The sequence below is a fragment of the Lepidochelys kempii genome, chromosome 1 (assembly GCF_965140285.1).
Source record: "Lepidochelys kempii isolate rLepKem1 chromosome 1, rLepKem1.hap1, whole genome shotgun sequence".
NCBI classification, from domain to species: Eukaryota; Metazoa; Chordata; order Testudines; family Cheloniidae; genus Lepidochelys; species Lepidochelys kempii.
In genome coordinates this window covers 154,735,116-154,761,565 of record NC_136380.1, presented here as the reverse complement: position 1 = coordinate 154,761,565, position 26,450 = coordinate 154,735,116, and the positions used below count along the sequence as shown (strand labels likewise).

The following is a 26,450-nucleotide window of genomic DNA, read 5'->3' as shown; positions in this document are numbered from 1 at the left end:
TATATATCCATAGCCATATGTTCTAAAGGTCAAGCCAGCTCTTCACAGATACTGAAATGGATAACACAATGTATCTCACTATGTTACCAGTTGGCTGGTGTCCTCTCTCATTGAACATCAAGCCTCACTCCTCCAGAGGACAAGCAGCATCCTCCACCTGCTTCAAGAAATGTGGCCATACCAGAAATCTGTAAGGTGGTAACATGGAGGAACCATTACTTTGTTGTTTTTTTTTAAACATTGTGCCTTGGACTTCGTGGCTAGGTCATGTGCCAAGTTCAGAAAAGGAGTACTATAATCACTGTTTGATGCAGCTGAAACTCCTCAGTCCCACTCTTCTGAGGCAATACTGCCTGCTGATCACCTACAGCAGGATCTATGTTGACACATACTCATAGGTTCTGAGGCCAGAAAGGACCACTGGTGGTGATCTAGTCTGGTCTCCTGCATAACATGGTCCATAAAACTTCCACAAATTTAATTCCAGTTTGAACTACAGCCTATCTTTTTTAGAAAAATATCCAATCTTGATTTTAAAATTGTTGGTGATGGAGAAACCACCACAACCCTTAGTAAATTATTCCAGTGGCTGATTACTCTCTCTGTTAAAAACTTGAGCCTTCTTTCCAGTCTGAATTTGTGTAGCTTCAACTTCCAGCCATTGGCTCTTTTATATATATATTTATCTGCTAGATTAAAGAGCCCATTTTGTTCTCAGTGTTTTCTAATCCTTTTAATAATTCTTGGGCTCTTCTCTGAATTTGTCAATGTCAGTTTATATTGAATTGTGGATACCAGAACTGGACACAGTATTCCACCAGTGGTTGAACCAGTGTTGAATACAGAGGTAATATAACCTCTCTACTCCTATTTAGGATTTCCCTGTTTTTATGTATCCAAGGATCACATTAGCCCTTTTGCTCACAGAATCGCACTGGGAGTTCATGTTCAGCAATTGTCCACCAGAATGTCCAAGTCTCTTTCAGAGTCATTGCTTCCCCGGGTAGAATCCTCTGTCCTGTAAATTTGGTCTACATTCCTAGTTTGTCTGTTTACTTTACATTTTGCCATATTAAAATATACATTGTGTGCTTGAACCCAGCTTACCAATTTATGCGTATCACTCTTCTTTAGTAACTTGTCCTCTTCATTATTTACCACTCCCTCAAATTTTGTGTCATCTGCAAATTTTTATTCCTTCCATGTCATTGGTAAAAATGTTATAGTTTAGGGACAAGAACTGATCCCTGCAGGACCCCACTAGAAACAAACCTGCTTGAAGATGATTCCTTATTTACAATTACATTTTGACACCTGTCAGCCAGTTTGTAATCCATTTAATGCGGAAGAAGAGTGAGTGGTTGGTTACCCTACTGTAATTGCTGTTTTTCAAGATGTTTAGTCCAGTGCTGAGCTCATGACCCACCCTCCCTCCCACTCTTTGGAATTCTCAATTAACACAGTTTTGAATTACGAGAGATCTGAGGGAGGGTCGCAGCTGTTCTGCCCTTTATGTCCTCACATGGGTATGAAGAGGCACACGGTGCATGTGTGGGCCAGACAAATACTGCTGTTAATCTTATGTGCATGAGGCAGTTACGCATCTACAGTGGAATCCACACTGACTACAGCACCTCGAAGAACCATGGTTATTGTAGCGTAAGTAATTGTTCATTCTGTGAATGGTAAACAAAACTAATGAAGAGCTAAACAAATTGTACTTTCCACATTTAGTTTGAAACAAAACAAATTAAAGTGTGTGTGTGTGTGTGGAGGGGAGGGGGGAATGTTTCCTTACACAACTTCTCCCAACTCCCTCCCAGCCTCCAGGGAGGCGTGATGCATGAAAATCCTTTCAGCAGTGCCTTCATCCTCCTCCCCATCTCCAGCCATGGCTTCAGGGTTCTTTGACTAGGCAGCTGCTTGTGTCTTCTGTCACGCTCAGGGTGTGTTCCTGGAGAAGCCAGTGTCTGTCAGAGGTAGTGTGGCCTAGGCAAAAAAACACTGGTCTTGAACTCAGAAGACCTGCATTCTATTCCTAGCTCTGCCAGTGGCCTGCTGAGTGATCCTGGGCAAGTCATTTCCTCCCTCTGTCAATCATAGAATCATAGAATATCAGGGTTGGAAGGGACCCCAGAAGGTCATCTAGTCCAACCCCCTGCTCAAAGCAGGACCAATTCCCAGTTAAATCATCCCAGCCAGGGCTTTGTCAAGCCTGACCTTAAAAACCTCTAAGGAAGGAGATTCTACCACCTCCCTAGGTAACGCATTCCAGTGTTTCACCACCCTCTTAGTGAAAAAGTTTTTCCTAATATCCAATCTAAACCTCCCCCACTGCAACTTGAATCACAGTAACTTGAATCTCAATCATTTTGAGATCTATTGATGAAAACTGCTGAACGAAAATCCTTTCTGCATTCCATGTCAGGAGATATGTGTGCGCCCACTGGAAACTATAGTGCCTTCTATACTAAAAAAGCTCTTAATGGTGGGCTCAGGTAAAGCTGGCAACACTTTCTTCTTTAGCTGTTAATAATGGGCGTCTGACTCACTTGGCACCAACATCTTGTAAATATCCTTCCCTGTCCTCTCTGCTGCAGCAGCAGCATGCTCCTCCTCAAATTCTCTCATATGCAACTGTAACAACACCCCTTTCCTATATCATTAGTGGAATGGAATCCTGAACCTTCAACACTTACTGCACAGAACTCTTCTAATTGAGCTACAAAACTAATTATATTGACTGATGGGGGAAGAATGTTGCTATTCCAAAAGAGAGAGAGGCCACTGGGTCCGTATGCTGGTTCTAGGAGGGAGAGCCTAGTCCAGCGTGGCTCATCCTCCCTTTCCCTTAACAGAGGCAGTGACAGATGGGCTGCTGGGGCAATTTGCTGGGCCTAGGGGGATTGTTGAGGAGTGCAGTCCAGTTCTTTCCCATCATGTTGCTCCATCTCCCTCCCACTACGGCTACTCCATCAAAAGCCAGGCTGTATGCTTCCGGGGTTCGGAGTACAGTGTCTGCTGCTGCTGCTTTGGTGGCAGTGTGGACCTGTCCTAGATTAGAATGTTCTTGTTTCATTATTTTGGCATGCAGCCAAAATTTTGCTGCCATCACAGATGACATGGGTAGGGGTGTTTTTTCAAAAGTTTGTAACTCTGCTAAACCTGACTGGAATAAAGAAAAGGCAATTCTCTGGCCCCAGGGCTTTCTTAATAGATGTTGAAGTTCTGCCACAAACAATGGAAGTGTTAGATCTTCTCAAAAAGAAGGTTGCAAGAATCTTTTATAAAGGAAAGTGTTCGGTAAATATAGGTGCCACTAACAGTTCCCTCTGAAATAATCTCGTTTTGCAAGAGGCCATGTGAGAAATTTGAAGCAGAAAAGAGGAGGCTAGATTTAGAAGAGAGAAGGACTAATTATTTCTCTTATAAATCTTATAAAGATTTAATGAGTTACAGCCTTAGGCTATGTCAACATTCTATAGCCTCCTATTGTAGAAGCAGTCTACACTAACCGTTTTTCTGCTGGTATAGGAGTACTACCTCCACAAATGACGTTAGCTATGCTAACAGAAGCTCTCTTCTGTTAGTGTAGCTTTCTCTATGCTGGAGGTTCTGTCGGTGTTGCTGAGCGTGTGTGGTTTTTTTTTTCCACACCCTTGACCAACATAGTTATACTGGTGTAAGTTTTAAATGTAGACGTGGCGTTACCTATGAAATTACCCACAAAAAGTCTTACAACCTTTCATAATCAATCATCTGCTCTGGATCTGATCTTCACTAATTTTTTGTCATACTCACAGAATTTAAAGCCAGAAGGGATCACCACATCATCTAGTCTGACCTCCTGTATATTACAGGCCACCAGCACCATCCAATGCCTGCACACTAAATTCAACAATTGAAATTAGACCAAACTATTACAGCCCTTAGGAGACTAAACTGTTATGTGCTGCCAGGAGAGAATAGGAGGGACTGAGGTTCACCAATGCCCAAAGCTCCTGCAAAGGGAGGGAGATTAAGTGAGAAATACCCAGATAATTCTGGCAAGTGACGCACATCCACACACTGCAGAGGGAGGTGAAAAAATCCCAAGTCATTGATGATCTGATCTGGGAGAGAATTCCTTAATGACTCCTTATTTTGCTATCGGACCCTGCACATGTGAGGAAGAACAAACCAGCTATGCACCTGAGAGAGAATATGCTTGGCACCATGTCAGAGCACTTGTCCACCCCATCCACTGTTCCATCTCCAACTATGGCCATTTCTAATCTTTGAGAGAAAGGAGACCAAAAAACACCTCCAGAATACATTGCAGGGGAGATGAGAATCCCTTCTTGATCTTTACATGTGGCTGGCTGATACTCTGCATGAAGCATAAGCTTTAGGAATATAAAGGTAATCCTGCCTTTGAAAAAAGTCATCACTAGAGAGAACACAAAACTTTGATCATCTTTGATTCTTGTCATATATTTATAAGGACTACTGTGATTCTTGGACATTTGACATTTCACCTTAAAAGATTTACAGAAACTTTTAGAACTTAACTTTTATTTGCCTTTTCTTTATCAGCCAAGAAGACAATCTAGATTTGTATTTAATACAATTCAGTATTCTCAGATGGGGGCTGTGGGAAGCGGCGCGGGCCAAGGGACGTACTGGCCGCCACTTCCAGCAGCTCCCATTGGCCTGGAGCAGCGAACCGCGGCCAGTGGGAGCTGCAATCGGCCGAACCTGCAGACGCGGCAGGTAAACAAACCAGTCCGGCCCACCAGTGGCTTTCCCTGAACAAGTGGCGGACCGGCTTTGAGAACCACTGTACTAGAGCAGGGGTCTCAAACACGCAGCCCGCGGAGCTATTTGCTGCGGCCCGCCAACCTCCCCGTGCCCCCCAGTTATTTCCTGGGGCCGCCAAGCTCCCCACCCCTGCCGACCCCAGCACACCTTGTCCCCACTCGTCTACCTACCTCCAGGCACTTCCCGTCGCCAAACAGCTGTTTGGCGGTACTTAGCGGTTCCCAGGTGGGAGTGGGGAGGAGCGGGGAGCCGCATGTTCAGGGGAGGAGGCAGGGAAGGGGTTGGAATAGGGGCACGGAGGGGGCGGAGTTGGGGTGCGGACTTCGGGGAAGGGGTGGGAAGAGGTGGGGCAGGGAAAGGGGTGGAGTGGGGGCGGGGCCACGGGCGGGGGCAGAGCCAGGGGCAGCGGCATGGCGGGGGGGCAGTGTCAGTGATGTGGTCCTAAGGCCAACATATTAGTCTTCATGCAGCCCTCCTGGTAATTTTGAGTTTGAGATCTCTGTACTAGAGTTTAGCAGTATCAGGAAAGGATGGAGGGAGTCATGCTACTGAGTGAAAGAGATTAATGAGTTTTATTACGTTACAGAAAGCTAGGCCCAGCTGTAATGTTTTCATGAATTCATTTTTTTTTTCATTCAATTGGAAATATTTTGTGACAGACATTCCCCCAGTAGTGTTTGTAATCCAAACATTATAGCTTTGGTATAGCACAAGAACTAGAAAGAGGTTATGGTTGGAAGGAGGAGTGTTGTTTTTGTTCCGTTTCATCCTCTGTTGCTTTTGTGGCTGTTCATACCTGCTCTGGTGACAGAAGGGTTGGGGTGCTGCTCTAGGATAGCAAGGTTGCCTACGATATTTCCTCTTTGATTCTGGCATGGAGTGGAGGCTTGGTCTTGAGTCTCCATGGGAGTAATGACTCATCTGTCTATCACTAAGTTGCTTCCTCCAAAGAGCAAATTGTCTGCTGCAGGTGGGATTCCCCAGGGAAGTTCAGAGGAATGGAGCCAGGGCTCCCGGATGGATGATGACAGCAGTCACCATGGATCATGAGGCTATGTCAACTGCATCTACTGAGGCTTGTAGGGATGATCTTTTAATGAATCTACGCTCCTCACTCAGGGCTTGAAATTGTGCACTTACTTCCTTAGGAAGCTTGTCTCTGAATTCCAGAAGTTTTAAGTAAATGAAAACAATTATACTTTGAAATGCCTGACAATTGAAGTAAGTTAATTACTTACTTAATTAGGACAATTAATGCCTGACAATTGAAGTAAGTACTTTCCTTCCGAGGAGATCCAATAATTTAGCCTCTTTATCCGGAAGAATGGACCTTCAGTGCTGTTGCCTACTCCTTTCAATGGCAACCTGAATAGCCGAAGAGTTTGGGGCAGGATATGTGAACAAAAACTCTGCTCCCCTGGCTGGGACCAAATAATTCTTTTCTGTCTTCTTGGGAGTAGGTGCACATGTTGCTGGAGTATGCCATGTGAGTCTGGCAGGCTCCAGGATGGCCTTATTAATGGGCAGCACAACCCTAATAAACCCTGCCATTCTGTCTACAAAGAACAAAATCATTTAAGAAATTGCGTAGGCTGTTCGTTTCCTTGGCAGAATGGATGAAGGGAGAAGCAAGCCTTCTCAAAGGATTTGTACGTGGATTTCAGGCTATGTTCAGCTGTGCTACCAGGTAGCAGATAGTCCGTCTCCACATAGTGAGGGCCTGCTCTACCAGAGCCAAGATAGCTTTGGTAGCATCGCTTCAAAGAGTTCCACTGGTTGACATCTATAAAGTGGAAACATGGGGTTCTCTGCATGCTTTCACAAGACATTATGCCCTAGTGCAAGCTTCCACAACTGATGCATCCTTTGACTCAGCGGTCCTTTGGTCATCAATACTGCATTGGTCCTCACACCTTCTTCCTCATGGAAAACTGCTTGTTAGTCACCCACAGTGCAGTATACATAAGGATCAGCACTCGAAGAAGAAAGAAAGGTTGCTTACCTTCTATAATTAGAGTTCTTGGAGATGTGTGGTCCCTATCAGAATTTTATTACCCTCTGTCCTTCCTTTAGGCTTTAGGATCTTTTTCTCGTGATTTGCAGTAGAGAAGGCACTGGGGAAGCAATTGGCCTGCTGTGCTTCATTATCAAAGCTCTGTATGCCTTAGTTTTCAATACTCTTATTTCTGTAAGCGTTGTTTGTACCAAAGAAACCAGATCTGAGTCAGGGAGTCAGCTAGTTAGTGCTGGGGTTCTATAATCTCTAAGGTTATATGGTTTGCGGGGGAAGAGGGAGAATATATCTGATAATGTAATTTGAGTATCAGTGCTTACAAGGGGAGAAAGGTAAGGTTGTGCATGCGACATTAATTTGGCATTTCCTGACTTTTGAGTTTATAACCATATGAGATTAAGTCTCTTAATAGTTGTTGGGTTTTTTTGTACTGACAAAATTCATTATTTATCTGAAGTAAATTATCACACATGGCTGCTGGCTCTGTTGCAACTTAAAGCCTTTTTCCAAACTAGAGACTGTTAATGTGGTTTTATTGATTTTAGTAGACCTCTGTTTATGGTGAAATTTTTGGAATGTGAATGTTATCAGTACTCTGAATAGGAAGCTAATGGAGAGCTGGCAGTTACAAAAAGCAATGAAATTGAGCAGGAGAAATGTATTTGGCAGCACAGTCAGTAGAGGTTGTCAGTTTTTTTCATTGTGAACTGCCTTTTTGAAAGATTTATAACAGGCCATTTTAATTGTCTTCAAGGTTAAACTTGGCATGTAGATTCTTAGACATGTGGCAAATTTATTTTTGCAGAATTTCATTTAAATTAGTTATTTTGGAAAATACACCTCTTTTTCTTGCTCATGACCATAATCTGATTAGGGTATTGTATTTATTGAAAAATGAATTTTTGCAACATGCCACACTTTTAGTCATATGATGTCCTAAGACAGCTTGAGTACCACTTGAATGGAATTGTTTGTAGTAAAATGAAAGTTTGTAAGTAGATTCTGATATTGTTACTGTTTTCCTGACTTGGCTTGAAGAAAGCAGAAGACAAAATGCAATAACAAAATGAACCATATTTCAAGATAAAACTTTTTCTTCTAAAGAATTGTGAGCAGCTGATTAAATGTGGTGATTTAAAGTCCCGTGTACATTGTAATTACCTTCATGTTGGGAAACCCAGTTACAACACGGTAGTCCTCTGATATGTTAAAACATAGTGTTGGTTATGCAGCACAGACAGGGAGAGAGCCATGTTGTAGCACTGGACTTAAGCAAGGCTGTAGACTAGTTCAAGACTAAGGTAGGTCTGTCATGTCTTCACTGCAAGACTAAACCTCATTTTCACCTAGTAAAGGGACCCCATTATGTTATAATGACATCCTCCAACATAGTGGTGGTTAGTGTAGACAGACCCATCATTTTTTTTTTTAGCTCTTGGGGAGAGGAGATTAAGATCCTTTTTTAAAATAAAAAGTCAGCTAATTATGTTTTCCTTTCAGCATTGTGGTTTTACAAAGCAGTCATTATTTTGGCGCTGATGGTGTGAATTATTAGCTGCTACTTGGTTCACTTTTATAAAATATACCCAATCAATGTAGTTCAGAATGCAGGTGCACAATCTCTCTCTTGTGCATAGACTTCATATCAAAGACAAAAGCGAAAGGACCATACCCAGGGGTGAAAGCAAGTTAGAGGACTTACTGGTACGCCAGAGTCCTGAGCAGGGGGCGGGGCCTCAACTGGAAGAGGCGTGGCTTCAACCAGAAGAGGCAGAGCCTTAAATCCCCAGGCCCTTTAAATCTTGATTTAAAGGGTCAGGGCTCCAGCTGTGGTAGTGGCTGCTGGGAGCCCGGGGCCCTTTAAATTACCCCCGAGCTACCTGCAGAGGCGGCTGGGAGGCTCGGGGGTGATTTAAAGGGCCCAGGGCTCCAGCTGCTGCTACCGCAGCAGAGCCCGGTCCCTTTAAATCACTGAGAAGCCCTGGGGGCTCCCAGCTGCCACCGCTAACCCAGGACTCTGGGGTAGCAGCTGCTGGAGCCCCGAGCCCTTTAAATCCCCGCCTGAGCCCTGCTGCCCGAGCCCTGGGGTAGCAGCAGTGGCAGGGCTTTGGCAGGGATTTAAAGGGCCCCAGAGCTCCGGCCCCCGCTACCCTCCCGGGGTCCTTTAAATCCCCCTGTGAGCCCTGCTGCCCGAGCCCTGGGGTAGCGGTGACTGGGCTCCATCGGGGATTTAAAGGGCCCCGGGGCTCCAGCCGCCGCTACCGCCCCGGCCCTTTAATTGCCCACCTGAGCCCCACTGCTGCTACCCGAGGGCTTTGGCAGTAGGACTCCAGCGGGATTTAAAGAGCCAGGGCAGTAGGGGTGGCTGGAGCTCCGGGGCTCTTTAAAATCCCCGCCGGAGCCCCCCCACCCTTACCCCAGGGCTCAGGCAGCAGGGCTCAGGCAGGGATTTAAAGGGCTTGGGGCTACTGCCCTGGCCCTTTAAATCCCCTCCGGAGCCCCGCCACCACTACTCCAGGGCTTCGGCAGCAGGGCTCAGGCGGGGACTTAAAGGGTCGCGGGAGGGTAGTGGGGGCTGGAGCTCTGAGGCCCTTTAAATTCCCGCCAGAGCCCCGCCACTGCTACCCCGGGGCTTGGGCAGCAGGGCTGAGGCCAAGATTTAAAGGGTCCCGGGGCAGTAGTGGCGGCTGGAGCTCCGGGGCCCTTTAAATTCCCGCCGCAGCCCCGCCGCCGCTACCTCAGGGCTTTAAATTGCCCTCTCTGAAAGCTGGTCCTGGTACGGCGCACAGGCTCTTACCGGTACACTGTACCGGAGCGTACCGGCTTACTTTCACCTCTGACAATACCCCAAAAAACAATTCCCCACCCTACCTTCCCCAGTCACCACCTTACATTAGAGTGGGCCTTGTGCAGCCTTATCTAGCCAGAAAGGATTAAGAGTTGAGAATGTTGTCTATATATACAAATTGCAAGTTGGCCAGTTTATCATAAATAATATGGCTTCATTAATAAAAACGCACTTTAACTTAAATGTTGCTTTCTGTACTTTCTAAAATGTTCTTTCCAGTGTTCTTCTGAATTTCTCCTCTTCCTCAGTCATTAAAGTTGCCATAGTCTCCCTTCTTCTGACACAGTTCCTACCATCCCAACAAGCCCTGGCTTCCCCCCAAATTTATTTGACTGTTTATTTAAGTTGTTGACTGCCACCTTCCCCGATAAATACTGTTGATAGGAGTAAGTGGAATTGTGGAAAGTTACAGGGGAAAGAGGGAGACTTATCTAATTTTCAAGTAATGGAATAAAAGTACTTATTTTTGAGTGGTCTGCCCATCCCTTTTTGTTCTGAGTGGATGCATTGCAAAAAATTGACTCTAAGATTTGTTACTTTCTATTTTATAAAATAATAAACATAGTAGCTGCAAAAGGTTTAAGGCCGGGGTGGCCAACCTGAGCCTGAGAAGGAGCCAGAATTTACCAATGTATATTGCCAAAGAGCCACCGTAATACGTCAGCAACCCCCTCCATTAGCTCCCCCCCGCCCCCCACTCCCAGCGCCTCCAACCCACCGGCAGCCCCGCCGATCAGAACCTCCCCCTCCCGCCCCACACCTCTCAATCAGCCATTTTGTGGCATGCAGCAAGCTCTGGGGGGGGGGGAGAGGGCATGGCATTGGGGGGGGAGGGATGGCATTGGGGGGGAGGGATAGCTCAGTGGTTTGAGCATTGGCCTGCTAAACCCAGGGTTGTGAGTTCAATCCTTGAGGGGGCCATTTAGGGATCTGGGGCAAAAATTGGGGATTGGTCCTGCTTTGAGCAGGGGGTTGGACTAGATGATCTCCTGAGGTCCCTTCCAACCCTGATATTCTATGATTCTATGCTCAGGGGAGGGAGCGGGAAGGGGTGGAGTGGAGTGGGGGCAAGGCCTGAGGCAGAGCCAGGGGTTGAACAGTAATCACCCCCCAGCACATTGGAAAGTGGGTGCCTGTAGCTCCAGCCCCATCGGTGCCTTTAGAAGGAGCCGCACGTGGCTCTGCAGCCACAGGTTGGCCACTCCTGGTTTAAGGCAATTATCTGCAATAGGCAACTGTTAATTTCTTCCTTAAGACTAAATAATACACCTTCACAATTTTTTGAAGACTTCCCTGTAGGTCCAGGATATTTCCGAACCAAAATATAGGATCTTATACACAAAATGGCATTCATGTTTTTAAAGAACTAGAACTGGTCCTTGAACTTCAGAATGAGTCTCTGGGCACAGATGATCTTATAAGCCCATCTTTTTCTAGCTGTTCATGTACCTGTTTTGTTTTCTTTATTTCTGGAAAGGAAGTCAATAGCATGTTTATCACTACTAAGTAACTCTCAGGAGTATAATCTTCTCTGGAGTATCCTACATTTTTAAGCTCTTAAGAACACTAGAAACTTTGCTGTACTTAAATCTGATGTTGAGAGATTGGTCCTAAATGGTCATTTTAAAAAATAATTTTCTGTAGCCACCACTCTTCCCCTCCCCGCCGCCAAAAAAAATAAATAAAAATCTCTGGCCTCAATTCTCCAAGATTAGCAGAGTCAATTTGTTCCTAAGTGTGTCTATGGCCCGTTTTAGAACCAATGGGCCCTGGGTTCTTTGTGTTCCTTGGTTTGAGTGCAGGCAGCAGCTCTAAGCTTGCTGATTGTGTTAAATTATGGATAAGGTACGGTGTCTCCTGTAAAGGCTAGGTGAATAAATAAATATGCAGCCCAGATGCCCTTTAGGACAGTTAGTTATTGTCCTTTATAGAAATCAAGGAAGAAGAAACCAACACATTTTTAGAGGAAATGAAAGCATGAAATTAAAAGACTGGATATAGGCAGGAATAAAAGAAAAAAGTATGGAAGGCGGGACTAATCTGGTGTATGCAAGGAAATACCTAACTCTCAAAGCAATAATCAATTGCTTCTGCTATCAAATAATAGTCCTCCAAACTGAATACAGTACAATTAGGATTCCTTCTTTACCTTTCTGACCAAAAGCAACTTGAGAGGCCGTATTTCCTCCTGCTGATACAGCCAGCTCCCTTCCCCCAAACAATGTGCTGGGCTCAGCATGCATGTCAGGACTGTTCTAGCCATGTGCATTCTATGGTATGGTGTGCCAGTACAGTTCCTAGACCAGTCATTCCTCCTTCTCTTCTCTGGCCTGGCTATCACCAGCTGTCTGCTTCTCAGGCATCCAGGTTAGGCAGACCTTTGGGGTGCTGAGGGTACTTTTGCTTTCTGGAGAGTCCTGACAGGCTCCTGGCTCAGAATTGTCAAACATTTTATTTTGTGTCACTTTTCTCAGTTGCTGTTTCTGGGCTGATATCTGTGCGAGTTGATTCTCATAGGCCCCAAAATAGCAGGGTGGGGCTCCATTTATTAAAGTAAGCACAGTTTTACAGTTTGGTCGTGCACATCAGTTTGATTTACTTTTTCCTGCTGCTGTTCTTTCCCACTAACAAATCTGATTTTGTACCTTTACTCATGTTTCAGAAAAATTGTTACCTCTTTCCAGAAAAAAACACTCTGAGAAGAGAAAGTGACTCATTGCTCTCTTGCCAATTTTGGTTACAAAGGCTAAAGACTATTTTGGAATAATGTCAGATGTCAACCTCCCAAAAGATTGTGTCCTTTTTTCTTTACTAATTGATCTTAAACTTCTTGGTTGTGTGCTATCAGTGCTGTCAAGGCAACTAATATAACACTTTTCTTTATCTTCCACAGATCTGAAGAGGGAAGCCAGTATCTGTCACATGCTGAAGCATCCCCATATTGTTGAATTATTGGAGACATACAGTTCAGATGGAATGCTTTATATGGTTTTCGAATTGTAAGTTTATTTATTTATAAGTTTTGTATACGTAGGGGCATTGCCAGCAGATCAAGGGACATGATCGTTCCCCTCTATTCAACATTGGTGAGGCCTCACCTGGAGTACTGCATCCAGTTTTGGGCCCCACACTGCAAGAAGAATGTGGAAAAACTGGAAAGAGCCCAGCAGAGGGCAACAAAAATGATTAGGGGACTGGAACACATGACTTATGAGGAGAGGCTGAGGGAACTGGGGATGTTTAGTCTGTGGAAGAGAAGAATGAGGGGGGATTTGATAGCTGCTTTCAACTACCTGAAAGGGGGTTCCAAAGAGGATGGCTCTAGACTGTTCTCAGTGGTAGCAGATGACAGAACAAGGAGTAATGGTCTCAAGTTGCAGTGGGGGAGGTTTAGGTTGGATATTAGGAAAAACTTTTTCACTAGGAGGAGGATGAAACATTGGAACGCGTTACCTAGGGAGGTGGTGGAATCTCCTTCCTTAGATATTTTTAAGGTCAGGCTTGACAAAGCCCTGGCTGGGATGATTTAGTTGGGGACTGGTCCTGCTTTGAGCAGGGGATTGGAATAGATGACCTCCTGAGGTCCCTTCCAACCCTGATATTCTATGATTCTATGATTTCTTGGTTTTTATCATGGTTATTTGAGTAATGACTAGAGCTGGACAACATTTTTCAAGTGAATAGTTTCTTTGCCAAAATTACAGTTACAGGGCAACCAGAATTATTTGTGAATTCATGTAGAATTCGGTAAATAGTTTTGGTTTAAAAAAAAAAGAATTTTTTAAAAGTCAAAACATCTTTTCAACATTTTCAAAACAAAATATTTCAGCTTCTCATTTAGAAACATTTTTGAAATGTTGCTGGATTTATTTAAAAAATAAAGGGTAAAACACCTGGAAATGAAAAGAATCAACAAAAAGAAAAAAAATTGCTTAGCTGAAACAAAACCATTTTTTAAATTTGTTTGATTTGGCCTGCAAACTGAAAAATTTATTACTTGCTCAGCTCTAGTAATGACATATGTTGAGCATAAAACATTATAATCTAAATCATTCCGATTTTAAATTTTGGTTGTAGATTTAAATTGAGATTTCTCAATTCTTAGTGAGTACATTTAAAGTGCTTCAGTTTTTGATGACACTTTCTTTTAAAAGCAGCATGTATAAAAGTTAATTTTGTTTGTTTGCAATGCTTCCTTGAGAGGTATGCAACAAAATTATTCTGTTGAATCATTGTCCAAAAATTGATCCAAATTCACTTTACAGCAGACTGTTTCTAAATTATTTTTTAAAATTGTACCTGGAAAAAAGCAATTGGACAACATTTTTCAAACCTAGATATCTGTTTGTCTCTTCAATACATGGATGGCACCTGCATATAAGTGACCTGATTTTCTAAGATATTGAGTACCTATAGCTCCCATTGACTTCACAAGTAGATGAGCTTGCCCAGCACCTTTGAAAAATTAGGCCACGTGTTTACGTATCAGAGTTTGAATTTAGGAGTTTGACTTTAGTTTAGGCACTCCAATTTGAAAATATTGGCCATTCCTTATCAAAATTATGGCTATAGTACGGATCAGTATAAACCACACCTTTTCACATTTTTTTTTCCAGAGGCTTTGAATTAGTTGTGCTCAAACACTTTCAGGACTTCACAGTTCTATCAACAGACTTGAGAGCAAAACAGATGTTTACAGTAACTCCTCACTTAGTCATCCTGGTTAACATTGTTTCATTGTTTTGTCGCTAATCTACTGGAGAACATACTCATTTAAAGTTATGCAATGTTTGCTTATAACGTCTTTTGGCCACCACCTGCTAGTGGGTGGGGGCTTGGAACCAGGGTGAGCCGGCAGTCCCCCATCAACTCCCCTCCACTCCACCCCACCCTTCCAGTGCCTACTGGCAGGCCCCGCAGATCAGCAACCCTTCCCCCCCCCTCGCCTCCCGCCCACAACAATCAGCTGTTTTGTGGCATTCAGGAGGCTCTGAGGAGGATGGGGGAGGAGCAAGGACGTGGTGTACTCGGGGTGAGGGGGGTGGAGTGGGGGCGGACCTGAGGCGGAGCTGGGGGTTGAACACTCCCTGGCACTTTGGAAAGTCGGTGCTTCTGCAGTCGTGCATGCACTGTCCAGAGAAGGGAGTGATGCGCTTCAGTGAGATAGCATGGATTCATCATCACATTCAGTTTCCACGGGGAAGTGTTTGCAGCCGTTGCTGGGTTGTTTCTCCTCCCTCCCATGGTGCTGCCTTGTAGAGTGTGAGGCTACATTATCAACATGTTAACATTTGAGGGCTCAGCCGAGTGCTAGTTCATCATTTAGCAGCAAGGCATTCCCTGGGAAATATCCCACCTGATATCAGCACAGTTGCTTTAGGAGAAGCTCGGGGAGCTCATGAGCAGGCCCCCAGACAGTCCTCTGATTAGAACTTGTTTAAAACTTATACGATATATGTATATAATGTCTTTTTTTCTGGTGAAAAAAATTTCCCTGCCATCTAAACATACATCCCTGCCTGTATTACATTAATTCTTATGGGGAAATTGGATTCGCTTAACATCGTTCTGCTTAAAGTTGCATTTTTCAAGAACATAACTAGGTTAAGCGAGGAGTTACTGTACATAAAAATGTAGCTTTACATTTCTTTGTATTCTCAATGTAGAGCTAAATGGGCAGGGAAGACTGGTCTTAGCCTCCAACCTGCAAGTGACCACAGAAAACAAGGCACATAATTAGGGCATGATATTAGCATCACACAAATTTCACCATTATTAAAATAATTGGTTTTTGTGGTTTGTCATCACATATTAGACTATTAATTTAAATGTGTAACGTCACTAATGTATATAAAATCCGAAAAAGCAAAGAAATGAAGCAGAAACTGTAATGTGTACTTACCTAAAATGAATTCCTGCAAACTTTCAGCAACTGTTGAGACTATTTTTTCTGTCCTCTTTTGACATGTTTTTGTTGTGTTTTTTTTAAATGTGAGGGAAAGTTTTGCTAACATAATAAAGGTAAGTTTGTAAAATGCTGTTACCTAATGGCGGGAAACACTTTTTCAAAGTGGGAAAGTTCATGATCGGATGAAGATGACAAAAATTACACTTCATTTGTTAATGTGTGTCTACCTCCACCTACTGGTTTGAAGAGATGTTACGCAGGAGTCTGGAGTGGTATAGGAGTATTCAGTTTTCAAATATACAAATACATTTCTGTTAAGTACAAATATTATATGAGGGTCTTGGATACAAAATAAAAACATGGAAGTATTTCTTTAAATCCCCTGTAATAAGGGTGGAAGTACTATTCAGTGCTGGGTGTGAGGTTCCTAGCAGGGTGCACCTGGGAACAAGCGCCCCTCAATTAGGAATCTGTTTGTTGGGTGGGGTCTGCATTTTGTATAATGTGGGGGCAGGAGGGATGACAAAAGGGGAAATAAATATATGCAAACACCCTTTTGACTTTCGTTTGAGGCATTGTTCATAACTCTAAATCATTCGTGAGCATTTTTTTGTTTTTGTTACTGGTTTAAAAAAGAAACAAAAGTTTACTGAGGCAGTTTAGATACTTCTGTTAAATTATAATACAGTTTCACCTCATATGAAAATATGTATTTGGTTTTTTTTAGTTTGAAGATAATCAGTTTTCCCATATTGGCTTATGGGAGAGCTAAGAAATAAATTTTTTCAGCAATTTACAATCTTCTTGCTCAACAATAACTTCTTTTAAATGACAGAACCCCCTATGCATTTTTGTTATGACTAGTTCTCATCAGTTAAGTCTGATAGCTAATTTGGAGCGGGGGAATTCAGTTACAAATGGTAGAAAAATCACCTCTGAAGAAAGCTAAATTGAGCATCTTCTACAAGTTTATCAAAGCCTGTAGAGTTTGTCCTCTGTTCCAAATGGTAATGTCCCTTCCTAGTCTGACCAAGGACCTGGTGAGGACAGGAGTTATGGTTTTCAGACTTTTGGGGTGATATTCAAGAGGGGGAGAACACACACACACAGTAAAATAATGCCTTTGCTTGCTCTACATCTTCTCTAAATCCTTCCAGGTTCACGTCTTCTCCCAATCCTGTATACATAGAAAAATGGGGATTTCATTTGCCCTCTTACCACTCCCCTGCACACACATGCCATGCATATACATATGCTCTTGCCATCTGCTGTTTTTCTTTGTCTCCCTGCATTCTGTTGATCCATGTTTATGGGTTAGGCCGCTACTGGTCTACCCTGCTTACAGTAGATCAAGCCACATAATTTCAATATGTGTTGTCACCCCCACCAATATATAGAATTGGACTTCACATATGTGCTAATGGAATCACCTCCACGTATGGTAGGGTTATCACTGAAGACAAGAATCAGAAAGTAGGAGGACAGTAAAGATGGGGCCTAAGAAATCATTGCCTTAGATTTTGGTTTTTTAAAGCCATGTCTGTTAAATTATGGTATGTTGACTGCAAAATATTTTTTCTTTCTAAGCAATAAATTACATGCAGTACTGATGTGGTGCTTTATTTATTCTGTAAAAGTCCCAAAGCATGGGCGAACGGACTTAGTTACACTATTATAAAATGATTTCATAAACCTTAGGGACACTCATTGTGGTAATTAATAGGGATTTAAAAAAACTGGAAATGAAAACAAGGGTTTACATCTATTTTTACCATTCCAGTAGCTCAGAATTATGGTACAGACACTCTTAATTGGCTTTTTAATTACATAATCTTATTGCTATTTAATATTAATATACAAAATCTTCACTGTGAAATAGTTAGGTTTGATACACACACAACACAGCTGACTCAAATCCAGAATGGAAGGAAATGAGAAGAGAAGTCACCTAAAAATATATATCCTGTCGTTCATCCACACACACTCCATACTGTCACCACAACTACTGCACACTGCATGTGCTGTAAACTGTAACTCTTCCCTTCCCCTCTAGCTTCCCTTTTCCATATACTCTTTGCTAAAGTACACAATCCTAACACTATTTTTTGTGGATGTTTAATGATGTAATGTGTTGTGCTGGTGGGGGTTGGTAGTTTGCGAAAGACGGGTAATGGAAGGCTGGCATCCATAGCAAGTTAAGATTGTGGTGTGCGGTATATGGTAGTTGTGGTAATGGTAAGGTGTGTGCCAGTGGGTAGAGGAAATGAGGAAGTTTACTGTTTGGTCATGAGACACTGTACTCCATATTCTTCACAGTGATGATATGATATAATTATGGCATAATTGTGATATATTTTGTATGAGGTGGGTCATGTGAGGTGTCATTTGAAAAGTTATGATTTGCTGAATGAATATCCTATTTATATGCATGTATCACTTTTGTATCTGAAGTTATGAATATTGACTAGGGAGCTGTATTTCAAATGGGCTTACTCTGGAAAACACCCACAGCCAGCCTTTCAGGTACAACCATGAAGAGGCCAGACGGGGCTGATGGCCCATCAGCGAAGACAATGGATTCTGGAATAGCGGAAGGCAAGGGAAAAGGATGAGCAAGGACCAAAAAAGAGCCCATGGAAGTATGGTAACCCTATTTTTTGTGATCTTGCAATCCCCTTGCAATAGCCTGTGACCCCCTTTTGGGTCAGGACCCCTAGTTTGAAAAATGCTGCACGAGGCCATTTAGGAAGTACACTTACCTCCCTGCAGGCCTGATACTTGGGAGAAGATTGTCCCAGAGGTCTGGCTATATTTTTGGAGTGGTGGTATTATGGTGGTTGAATGAGATGAAGTAAGGACTTTACAGTGCTCTCTAAATGGAAGTGAGTTAAGCTTATGAAGAACTCCCAAGAAAATTCTAAAGCTTGTGCTGATGAAGACCTAGAGTCATAGAAGTGTCAGGCTGGAAAGGACCTTGAGAAATCATCAAGCCCAGCCCCCTGTGCCGTGGCAGAACGAAATAAACCTAGACTATCCCTGACAGGTGTTTGTCCAACTTGTTTTTAAAAGCTTCCAATGATGGGGATTTGGCAATCTCCCTTGTATAAAATATATCATAGTTATGCCATAATCATATAACAGTATCTCTATGAAGAATGTTATAATATGTATATTAAAAACAACTTCCTAACAGAAAATGCAGTGCAGACAGAGCCTTAATATTTAAGGTAATGAACACAGTAGAGCTGTGCTAGGAGCAACTTGTGGATAGACCCTAAAATTGTTCAGTACCCTAGAACAGTGTTACTCAAACTCTTGACTCCTTTATAATTGTAGATGTGCTAATGAAATTAGTTAAGACAGACTGATGATTCAACATGTAGAAGACACAGCCCACATTGAAATGTTACATAAAACATAGCATTACTCAAAGCCCTGCTACAGAGTATTTCCTACTCCCTGTATGAGCACCATCTCATGCCATCAAATATTTGTGTGCTGGGGTTATACAAGGAAGTGTTGCCTTTCAACTACCCTGACACCTTTCTTTCCACATCATCAGTGTGTGTCTAGGACTCTAGCTTGTGCTAGTTTCTGTCTTAATCAAAACAAAAAATATATATATTAACAGAATGTAGCATACGTTGGTTATTTTCAGAATTTTTAGACAATATTGCATGCTTGGACATCAAAGTGTTCTGGCTTGGTGTTCACATGGCCTATCCCAACCTGAAAAAAACAGGGGGTTAAAACTTCTTGCACCTCTATTTTTCCAATATCTCAAGTCCTTAATACCCTTGTAAAATACAACTTTCACGTAGTGAATCCCTCTGGTTTCTGCAAAAATTGTCTTTTAGTTGAAGTACAGGTTGAGATGTTGCTATAATGATTGGTTTACTGTCTAAGCACATTTAATTTTCTGGGGTTTGCCATAGTTGAGACCAAGATTCCATCTTGCAAACTCCACAGTAACAAAGACTTTCATAATAAATTTTAAACTTTAAATTCAGCTCTTACAGTAAGCTTTTTTTCATGGAAAGCTGATCAGTTAAAGTCTCAGTGAGGAAAAAATACAGACACAGTATGGTTGTGTTAGTGAGATTGATGTAGTTGAACTGATTGAATAAAATGTAGAAAGCATTGCTGCTCACATGCTGCAGCCCATTTTAACAATATCAAGACAATTTCAAATTGACTTTAATTTTCAAAAATAAGGGAGATTTTCTTCTCACTTTTGAAAACTGCCATTTATCTGTAGGAAGAGTAATAAAACGAGCACATTTATTTTTGAAGTAGTAGAATCTTAAAGATAGGAGTGTATAGGAGAAGAGCTTTTGAGGACTCAATGTATTATAGAGGGTTCCACGACCACCGCTCCCAAGAGAAGGAGGCAGGTGGTGGTGGTCGGGGACTCTCTCCTCAGGGGGACTGAGTCATCTATCTGCTGCCCCAACCGGGAAAACCGAGAAGTCTGCTGCTTGCCAGGAGCTAAGATTCGCGATGTGACGGAGAGACTGTCGAGACTCATCAAGGCCTCAGATCGCTACCCCTTCCTGCTTCTTCACGTGGGCACCAATGATACTGCCAAGAATGACCGTGAGCGGATCACTGCGGACTATGTGGCTCTGGGAAGAAGGATAAAGGAGTTTGAGGTGCAAGTGGTGTTCTCGTCCATCCTCCCCGTGGAAGGAAAAGGCCTGGGTAGAGACTGTCGAATCATGGAAGTCAACGAATGGCTACGCAAGTGGTGTCGGAGAGAAGGCTTTGGATTCTTTGACCATGGGATGGTGTTCCAAGAAGGAGTGCTAGGCAGAGACAGGCTCCACCTAACGAAGAGAGGGAAGAGCATCTTCGTAAGCAGGCTGGCTAACCTAGTGAGGAGGGCTTTAAACTAGGTTCACCAGGGGAAGGAGACCAAAGCCCTGAGGTAAGTGGGGAAGTGGGATACCGGGAGGAGGCACGAGCAGGAGCGCGTGGGAGGGGAGGGCTCCTGCCTCATACTGAGAAAGGGGTGATCAGCAGGTTACCTCAAGTGCCTATATACAAATGCACGAAGCCTGGGAAACAAGCAGGGAGAACTGGAAGTCCTGGCACAGTCAAGGAATTATGATCTGATTGGAATAACAGAGACTTGGTGGGATAACTCACATGACTGGAGTACTGTCATGGATGGATATAAGCTGTTCAGGAAGGGCAGAAAAGGTGGGGGAGTAGCACTGTATGTAAGGGAGCAGTATGACTGCTCAGAGCTCAAGTATGAAACTGCAGAAAAACTTGAGAGTCTCTGGATTAAGATTAGAAGTGTGAGCAACAAGGGTGATGTCGTGGTGGGAGTCTACTATAGACCACCAGACCAGGGGGATGAGGTGGACGAGGCTTTCTTCCGGCAACTCGCAGAAGTTACTAGATCGCAGGCCCTGGTTCTCATGAGAGACTTCAATCACCCTGATATCTGCTGGGAGAGCAATACAGCGGTGCACAGGCAATCCAGGAAGTTTTTGGAAAATGTAGGGGACAATTTCCTGGTGCAAGTGCTGGAGGAACCAACTAGGGGCAGAGCTCTTCTTGACCTGCTGCTCACAAACCAGGAAGAATTAGTAGGGGAAGCAAAAGTGGATGGGAACCTGGGAGGCAGTGACCATGAAATGGTCGAGTTCAGGAACCTAACACAAGGAAGAAAGGAGAGCAGCAGAATACAGACCCTGGACTTCAGAAAAGCAGCTGTTTGACTCCCTCAGGGAACTGATGGGCAAGATCCCCTGGGAGAATAACATGAGGGGGAGAGGAGTCCAGGAGAGCTGGCTGTATTTTAAAGAATCCTTATTGAGGTTACAGGGGCAAACCATCCCGATGTGTAGAAAGAATAGTAAATATGGCAGGCGACCAGCTTGTCATAACAGTGAAATCCTTGCTGCTCTTAAATACAAAAAAGAAGCTTACAAAAAGTGGAAGATTGTACATATGACCAGGGATGAGTATAAAAATATTGCTCAGGCATGCAGGAGTGAAATCAGGAAGGCCAAATCACACCTGGAGTTCCAGCTAGCAAGAGATGTTAAGAGTAACAAGAAGGGTTTCTTCAGGTATGTTAGCAACAAGAAGAAAGTCAAGGAAAGTGTGGGCCCCTTACTGAATGAGGGAGGCAACCTCGTGACAGAGGATGTGGAAAAAGCTAATGTACTCAATGCTTTTTTTACCTCTGTCTTCACGAACAAGGTCAGCTCCCAGACTGCTGCACTGGGCAGCACAGCATGGGGAGGAGGTGACCAGCCCTCTGTGGAGAAAAGTGGTCGGGACTATTTAGAAAAGCTGGATGAGCACAAGTCCATGGGGGCCGGATGCGCTGCATCCGAGAGTGCTAAAGGAGTTGGCAGATGTGATTGCAGAGCCATTGGCCATTATCTTTGAAAACTCATGGCGATCGGGGGAGGTCCCAGATGACTGGAAAAAGGCTAATGTAGTGCCCATCTTTAAAAAAGGGAAGGAGGAGGATCCTGGGAACTACAGGCCAGTCAGCCTCACCTCAGTCCCTGGAAAAATCATGGAGCAAGTCCTTAAGGAATCAATTCTGAAGCACTTAGAGGAGAGGAAGGTGATCAGGAACAATCAGCATGGATTCACCAAGGGCAAGTCATGCCCGACTAATCTAATTGCCTTCTGTGATGAGATAACTGGCTCTGTGGATGAAGGGAAAGTGGTGGACGTGTTGTTCCTTGACTTTAGCAAAGCTTTTGACACGGTCTCCCACAGTATTCTTGCCAGCAAGTTAAAGAAGTATGGGCTGGATGAATGGACTATAAGGTGGATAGAAAGCTGGCTAGATTGTCGGGCTCAACGGGTAGTGATCAATGGCTCCATGTCTAGTTGGCAGCCGGTATCGAGTGGAGTGCCCCAGGGGTCAGTCCTGGGGCCAGTTTTGTTCAATATCTTCATAAATGATCTGGAGGATGGTGTGGATTGCACCCTCAGCAAGTTTACAGATGACACTAAACTGGGAGGAGTGGTAGATACGCTGGAGGGTAGGGATAGGATACAGAGGGACCTAGACAAATTGGAGGATTGGGCCAAAATAAATCTGAGGAGGTTCAGCAAGGACAAGTGCAGAGTCCTGCACTTAGGACGGAAGAATCCAATGCACCACTACAGACTAGGGACCGAATGGCTCAGCAGCAGTTCTGCAGAAAAGGACCTAGGGGTTACAGTGGATGAGAAGTTGGATATGAGTCAACAGTGTGCCCTTGTTGCCAAGAAGGCCAATGGCATTTTGGGATGTATAAGTAGGGGCATTGCCAGCAGATCAAGGGACATGATCATTCCCCTCTATTTGACATTGGTGAGGCCTCATCTGGAGTACTGTGTCCAGTTTTGGCCCCCACTCTACAAGAAGGATGTGGAAAAATTGGAAAGAGTCCAGCGGAGGGCAACAAAAATGATTAGGGGACTGGAACACATGGCTTATGAGGAGAGGCTGAGGGAACTGGGGATGTTTAGTCTTCAGAAGAGAAGAATGAGGGGGGATTTGATAGCTGCTTTCAACTACCTGAAAGGGGGTTCCAGAGAGGATGGTTCTAGAGAGGACCAGAGAGCATGGTTCCAGAGAGGAGGGCTCTAGACTGTTCTCAGTGGTAGCAGATGACAGAACAAGGAGTAGTGTTCTCAAGTTGCAGTGGGGGAGGTTTAGGTTGGATATTAGGAAAAACTTTTTCACTACGGGGGTGGTGAAACACTGGAATGCGTTACCTAGGGAGGTGGTGGAATCTCCTTCCCTAGAAGTTTTTAAGGTCAGGCTTGAAAAAGCCCTGGCTGGGATGATTTAGTCGGGGGTCGGTCCTGCTTTGAGCAGGGGCTTGGACTAGATGACCTCCTGAGGTCCCTTCCAACCCTTATATTCTATGGTTCTATGATAGATGCACATATTGTTTTTAAAGAAACTATTACTTGATGCTGTCAATTTTGTTGTCACCCTGTGTCGATCCCTCTTCTTGGGGGAAGTTTGTTTTTAAAAAAGTTGTGACTGGACAACTCTGGTAGTGTAGGGAATCTTCAGATTTCCCTCACCTCAGTAAATAAGGTTTTAGGGATGGCTATAGGATGGAAACTGGTGGTGGTATTCAATTATCTACACTATGGGCACTAGTCTATTATCTCATCTTAGGACACTTTTCCCTCATGTACGACTAAGTGATTCTTTTAGCTCTGATGACATTGCTCTTTGACATCTGTCTTTGATACCACTGGGTTTTGATTCATCTGCAATTCCTAGCAGGTCTGGATAGTCACTCTTGTGTGGCTTCTATGCTCCTTCATGAGAGGTCTAAGTGTAGTTATTCTGAAGAATGTCATGCCAGAGATCCTTCAGGGTTCTACCTTGTCACTTGTCTAGCTCAACATAGACCTGTAGGAGGGTTAAAAGGAGACATTGGCAGAGGTGTCTCAGGAGAGCTGACACCCAGCTTTACATCATCTCCATCATATCTGGCCATGGCATTGCAGTACAGAGTGCCATGCATGACTCTCTCTCTGTAAAAGATTGGGGTTTGCATCAGGGCAAATTAAGACTGACAAGACTGATGTAATATTGCAGTATAGGGGAAAACTAGAAATACCCTAATATAGTTTTACAGTTTTTAGGGCTAGTTAACTCTGACGTTGCTACTGGATGCTCAAATAGCAGCTGTGGCCAATATGATTTTTTTCCTGGTAAGATGAGTGCAAGTTTCCTTTGGTTGCACATCTTTTACAGTTATCCGTACTTTTGTCCACTTACAGCACACTCTACATATGGGTTCATCCTAGGAGCTGAAGTTGGTGTAGGTTACATCTCTGCACTTAAGTGGAGCTTTGTGTTGAAAGCATGGCACTGTGATCTGAACTGGATGCCTTTTAGTTTCTGGCTGGCTTGGAAATCTGGATGCCTGAAAGTCTGCCTCTCCCCGATGCAGTGCCTCTGCAGTTATGATCAGTTGGCGGTGCTTGAATAATCATACCTCCTCCACTTTCAACTACCCTAACACTTCAGCCTCCTTTTCCAAAGGCCTGAGAAAAAGACAGGCATCTCCAACTGATCACAACTGCAGAAGCATTGCATCAGGGGAGAGGCAGGCTTTCAGATCAGTGACCCACTAATTCAGAGGTGGACAAACTACGGGCCACATCCGGCCCACAGGACCGTCCTGCCTGGCCCTTGAGCTCTCGGCCAGGGAGCCTAGCCCCCAGCCCCTCCCCTGCTGTCTCCCTCCCCTGCAGCCTCAGATCGCCGCACAGCCAGTGCTCTGGTCCGCTGCTCCTCCCGGGCAGCACAGCTGCGTGGCTGTGAGCTCCTGCTGCTCTGAGCAGCATGGTGAGGGGGTGGGGAGTGGGGGGGTTGGATTAGGGGCAGGGAGTCCCGGGGGAGCCTGTCGGGGGCGGGGCGGGTGGAGGTTCTGGTGGGAGCGGTCAGGGGGCAGGGAACGGGAGCGTTGGATAGGCCTGTTGGGATGGGGGTGTGGATAGAGGTCGGGGGCAGTCAGGGGACAGGGAGCAGGGGGGGTTGGATAGGGGGTGGGGTCCCAGGGGGCGGATACGGGCTGGGGGGGTCCTAGGAGGGACAAGGAGCGGGGGAGAGGTTGGATGGGTCAGGGATTCTGAGGGGGGCAGGAAGTGGGAGGGGGCAGATAGGGGACGGGGGCCAGGCTGTTTGGGGAGGCACAGCCTTCCCTACCTGGCACTCCATACAGTTTTGCAACCCTGACGTGGCCCTCAGGCCAAAACGTTTGCCCACCCCTGCACTAGTTTAAATGATAGTAAGGAAAACTGCTTACAGGTCACTTTCCATAAAGGGTCTTCTATGCTGATACTTGCTTCTCTCTTGGTCTGCTAAAGCTTGGATGTGTAAACTTTGTAGACATGCTGTTAAGCAATGGATGTACACTTTGATATAAATCTCAGTCAGTCTCCTTAGTTCTGGAGAATATTGCACTGCTGACAAATGGAAGCTTATTTATATTCTGATGTGTATAAAAGCTATGTTATCCATGAATCCACAAGTGACTTACTACGTCTCATTGAAAATTAGATTACCTTAGGGCTTGTGTACACTTACAGCGCTGCAGCGACGTTGCTGTAACACTTAGTGAAAACGCTACCTAGACCAACAGGAGAGCTTCTCCCATCAGCATAGGTACTCCACCTCAGCAAGAAGCCCTCCCATTGACATAGCTCTGTCTACACCAGGGGTTAGGTCGGTATAACTGTGTTGCTCAGGGGTGAGGATTTTCCACACCCTTGAGCAATGTAGTTATACCAACATAAGTTTGTAGTGTAGACCAGGGCTTAGAGAGTATAGGCAAGTAGTTGTAGCCAAGTCAGTTCCAGGATATTAGAGAATATCTGAATACCTAAAGAAGAGCTCTGTGTGACTCGAAAACTTGTCTCTCTCTCTCTCCAGCAGCAGTTGGTTCAATAAAAGATATTACCTCATCCACCTTGTCTCTCAATGGGCAGTTAGGTAGGGGAAAAAACAGGGAACCAGTGAACAGAGTCAACAATGCAATGTGCACTGCAGTTGTTTGTTTATAGGGGTGCTAAACTATCTGCTTGACTTCTACATCATCCCTATGAGAATACTAGCTGAAGAGACTGTTGCCTTTTTGGAATATATGGTTGAAAGTTTCTATTTAAAATTCAGTTTGAATAGAATTCCCTCCTTGGAATACAGTATCGGAATGAGATTGCCTTGCATATGACTGCAGTCCCTGGTGTAAATACAGTTACACTTGTGTAGCTTCATTTTTTCCTGTGTGAAAGGACTTGTAGGATAATAATGTGTAACTGGATGTTTGCTTTGAGGGCCCTGTTGTGTATGGTACCAAAAGATTCTGTCTTTTTCATACCTCTTGTTT

The 26,450-nt window shown here is 44.2% G+C and overlaps 1 protein-coding gene across 16 annotated transcripts in view; it reads left to right on the top strand.

Annotated features, from left to right (window-relative positions):
- The window catches only part of CASK (calcium/calmodulin dependent serine protein kinase), a 421,703-nt gene that overhangs the window by 162,811 nt on the left and 232,442 nt on the right, over positions 1–26,450 (top strand). For all 16 annotated transcript variants that reach the window (XM_073358759.2, XM_073358724.2, XM_073358808.2 and 13 more), the window contains exon 3: positions 12,556–12,661. In XM_073358759.2, the coding sequence (XP_073214860.1) occupies positions 12,556–12,661 (106 nt within the window). The remainder of the gene's footprint in view (positions 1–12,555; positions 12,662–26,450) is intronic.